This window comes from Cicer arietinum, chromosome 5 (assembly GCF_000331145.2).
Source record: "Cicer arietinum cultivar CDC Frontier isolate Library 1 chromosome 5, Cicar.CDCFrontier_v2.0, whole genome shotgun sequence".
Taxonomy (NCBI): domain Eukaryota; kingdom Viridiplantae; phylum Streptophyta; class Magnoliopsida; order Fabales; family Fabaceae; genus Cicer; species Cicer arietinum.
This window is the reverse complement of record NC_021164.2, coordinates 65,568,215-65,572,540: the sequence shown is the minus strand read 5'-3', so window position 1 is coordinate 65,572,540 and position 4,326 is coordinate 65,568,215. Positions and strand designations below refer to the sequence as shown.

Below are 4,326 nucleotides of genomic sequence, written 5' to 3'. Positions count from 1 at the left end.
CAAAAATGAGAACCACGTACTTATAATAATAATAATAATCATAATACAAGACAAAACATTTTTTATTTATTAAACAATATAACATTTTAACTTTTATTAAAATATAGATAACGTGAAAAAGCATACTAAAAGTATATAAATGTAAGAAATATAAGAAGAATTCAAAGTATATGAACATTAAGTACGTCCCACACAAAAAAAAACAAAAAACAATGTGGAGAATCAAAACTCAACTGACCGGATGAAAATGTGACCTAAATGGCGACAAAGAAAAATGATGAAAAATAAAAATATGAAATGTGTCATAAGAGATTAAGAAATAGTTAAAAATAAAAGTCGTAATATTTAGAGAGTTTCAATTATTTTGGTGAGATTATTGAATGAAAGTTGTACATATATTTTAAATTAAAAAGTATTACAAAATCCATTATAGTAGATAATCTATCAAAATATGTATATTTTTTAATATTGAGAAACAATTTTTAAGTTCTAAAAAATTTCAATTGAATACTATTTAATTTTATTAATCTCTTTAAAAAAACTTAGAAATCTTAATTGTACACCTTAAAAACTATTTATAATTGAATACCAAATAATTTTTTTATAATAAAAAAATATTTTAAATTCTATAAAAATTCCAATTCAATACACCTCTCAATATAATGAGTGATAAAGATTGTATTGAAGCATTCACCTTTAAACCATTATAATTTACCTAAGTGGGAGTGAATCCTCTTAGGTTGAGAAAATATGAGTGAATCATTTTTTTAATTTGTACCATCCAATCCTTTATATATTTTTTAGACGTGCAATCTCTTTTGTTCAATATATATTGATCAAATATTAAGATTTAACATGACCAAAATTGGACATGAGTGAATCCATTCTCACACTGAATGTAATTTGAAGCTGCAAAACATTTTACTTCCATATAATGCGAAAATAACTATGTAATTTTAGATTTAGTTAATGATATATATAAATTATATCGTAGACTACTTTTATAGGTGGTACGTGATAGATTAATGTTTAAAAATCATTTAAAATTTTAACAACTATTGACGATATTATTTAGAAGTATATCTGAACAACTATTTTTATCTATATGATTGAGACGTTGATACAAGCTAAGTATAATTGGACCACTTTATTTTTTGAATCGATGTTGATCAAGTCATTGTTTCATCTGTAAAAATAAGAAGAAAAAAAATAAAAAAATATTAACTTATACTTTAAAGAATATCATCATTAATATTTTAGATCATTTTTAAACATTAATCTACAATTGATCATCTACAACGGTGGTCCATCCCATCATTATCCATAGGATATATTTAATACTTATTTATTTCAAGTTAATTTGAGGGAAACAACGAGAGAAAAGAAAATAGATAATTTTAAATTTCAATTGTTTTATTCAATTATTTAGAGAAGAAGAGGTCAAAATATCTCTTTAAGTCAATTTTAATTCCCTTACAAAATACATGATTTAGAGGAGAGATTATACTTGTTCCATATTTGGACTTAAATATCATTTAATTTAGGATCTATTTGACAAATCCAAAAAACAAGTTTATAGTAGATAACTTACAAAATTTTAGCAAATAGCTATGTTTATTAACCTTTTTTTCCCACAAATTTATAACGTTTTTTCTTTCTTTCAATCTTATAGCATTTTTCGATAAGCTACACGAAGTAATGTTTAAGCTTATAATGTTTTATTTTTGTTATGTTTTTATCCTTATTATCTTAATAAATTACAAATATTATTTTTAGTATTTTATACTTTTTAGTTAATTCAATCAAATTAAATCAACTACTTTATTAAATATCATCATTAACTAACTTATCTGATATCTACTATAAATTTATCCAATTTCAACTTATTTGATATTCATTATTTTCCACAAATAAAATTTTAATATTAAATATTACGTTAATGTTCGTTTCATTAAAATAACTCCCTTCTATATGTTGGATTAAAAATAGAAACAAACAACTAATATTTTTTTTCTTCCTGTTCTCTCCATTAAATTCTTTTTCATCGTATTGAACCAAACACCCTAAAAGTTATTTTATTTTTTATTTCTTAATTAACAAAATTTTAAGAATATAAAGAATAATAATATGACATTTAGTGAGATTAAATATTTTTATATACTCTAAAACAGATTATATTATAGTAAGAATGAAAAGAAATGTAATGAAAAAATTGAGATGATATTGACTCTCCACTAAAGTATAACTAATAAGAAAACCAACACTTCCAACCGAAAGGCGATTCTTCGATTTCTCTCTCCCGGGGAAAAGAACAACGATTGAAATAACATACTATTTTTTTACGCTCTCATATTTTCTGGGATCCACGGTTACACCTTTCAATTCAGGTAATTTATTCCTTTTTCAGCAATCCCCTCTTTATTACTATTACCTTTATTATTTTTACTAATTACTACAATTTATCAAGTTTTGCGCTCCCCACACATTTTTCTCTAACAAATAATAATACATAAGCCCATTTTACATATAGATCTATTTTCAATTTTGGTTTAATCCACCGTCGCATTAATTCTTAACGATCTGATTAACTTATATAGGTATTAATAAGGATCTACGCGTTTTATTGTCATCTATTTTTAACTTTTGGTTGTTTCTGCGTGCCATTGACTACAGATCTAATGTGATTGCTAATTTCATGTTTTGTAGACTTAAAGAGAGGAAAGAAGAAGGTGAAGAGTGATAAATTCTAACAATAGGTTAAAATGGTGAGGAAATTGTAAATTCTGAATTATTTTGGTTTAATCTACAGAATGTTCAATGCTTTTTACATCCCTTTTGTATTTGATTTCAGTCTGCGCTTTTCAATTTCCATTCATTTCTTACTGTGATACTTTTGGGAATATGTGCATGCACTTACTTCAAGATGCAATTTCCAGCAATCCTTGAACAGAGAACTGGGTATATTTCTATATTCCTCTATATCATTTTCCATGAATAAACAACCATTCATGTCCCTGAATATGTGACACATTGTCGCTATAGTCCTTTAATGTATCAGAATTATAAAAACATATCTAAATATGTTTTTTGTTAGTCGTGTTCGTTCTTAAATATGTCTTTAGTTAGTCAACTTAATACTTATATGGGTTTTTTGTTGTTCAATTTAGTCCATAAAATTACTAACAAAAACTATATTTGGAGATGTATTTGCGATTACAATAGATTCAAGGATTATAGTGACAATGCCTCACACATTTAAGGACCAAAATTAGTGTTTACTCCTTTCCATGTATAATATGTATTGAAATACTCTTATGTTTTATGGTTTCTGCCTTCGTTTACCTTAAAGCAATATTTTAAAAAGCGGAAATCAAACCAATGAGACCTATGAATCATGGTTCAACTGCTGGAACTGGAAGGAAACCGCGATCGAACTGCTTAAATAACTGAACTGAAGGTAGAGCCCATTCGTGGTTCAACCGGTTGAACCGTCTAATTTAGTTATTAAAACATTGCCTTCAACCTTTATCTTACTTGGGAGTTTTTTTCTTTCAAACTGGGTTAAAGAGACAGTGGAGGCTTATAATGTAATCCATACAAATTATCCCTTTATTAGTTTTTATGAACAATTTTATATTCTATCAAAATTGAAGATTTTAAACATCTGTACAATGGGGGAAAAATCATTATTTAACCCTCCATTCCTTTTCCTCACCCTTCCTGTTTCCTTTTGTAAGTGTTGGATAATATGGACATTTGAATTTTACATTACAATTTAATCACGAGGTCTTATATACCCTATTCACTTTTTATCTGAACAACTGGATATATATTTTGCACTAGTGTTTTCATTCTCCATAACAGATTTTTAGAACTTGCTGGACCAACAGAATCCATGACATGCGTGTTTTCCTGACAGATTTCGTGGTTTTTTCTGGAAGGCGGCAAGAATTGGTAGATGTCTTCTATTTTGTTTGCTACTGCATCAATTATAATTTTTATGTCTATTTTATATGCACTTTTAAAATTTATTGATGTTTTTATCTAAACTTTGGAAAAGAGATTGGATTGAGAAGGAGTCATAAAATGGATCTAGGTTACCCTTGAAGTTTTCTTTTGCACTCTTCTGTCATTCTTTTTTTGTTGCCTCTTCTCCATGTGATTGTGATAGAAACTGGTAATCATAAAACTAGGAAACTGACTTTAATAATGACTTTTATTGAGTAATTCGTGTTAACAGTGGCCATAATTTAATTACAAAGGGAAATATGGTTTATATAATTACAAGAGATAAATTAAAGGAAAACCAAGGAAAGATATGGTAGT

At 26.6% G+C, this 4,326-nt stretch overlaps 1 protein-coding gene across 3 annotated transcripts in view; it reads left to right on the top strand.

Moving 5' to 3' along the window:
* Positions 1 to 2,214: 2,214 nt before the first annotated feature.
* Positions 2,215 to 4,326, top strand: part of LOC101512322 (uncharacterized) — a 4,339-nt gene continuing 2,227 nt past the window's right edge. Inside the window, exons 1-4 of one of the 3 annotated variants that reach the window (XR_001144005.3) lie at positions 2,215 to 2,387; positions 2,707 to 2,765; positions 2,852 to 2,958; positions 3,920 to 3,954. Coding sequence is in view for 2 of the 3 variants with exons in the window: in XM_004502251.4 (XP_004502308.1) it covers positions 2,763 to 2,765; positions 2,852 to 2,958; positions 3,920 to 3,954 (145 nt within the window). In the remaining variant the exon portion in view is untranslated. Of the gene's footprint in view, positions 2,388 to 2,459; positions 2,598 to 2,706; positions 2,766 to 2,851; positions 2,959 to 3,919; positions 3,955 to 4,326 lie in introns of those variants that run through there. The other 2 variants (XM_004502251.4, XM_012716352.3) reach the window with 2 other exon arrangements.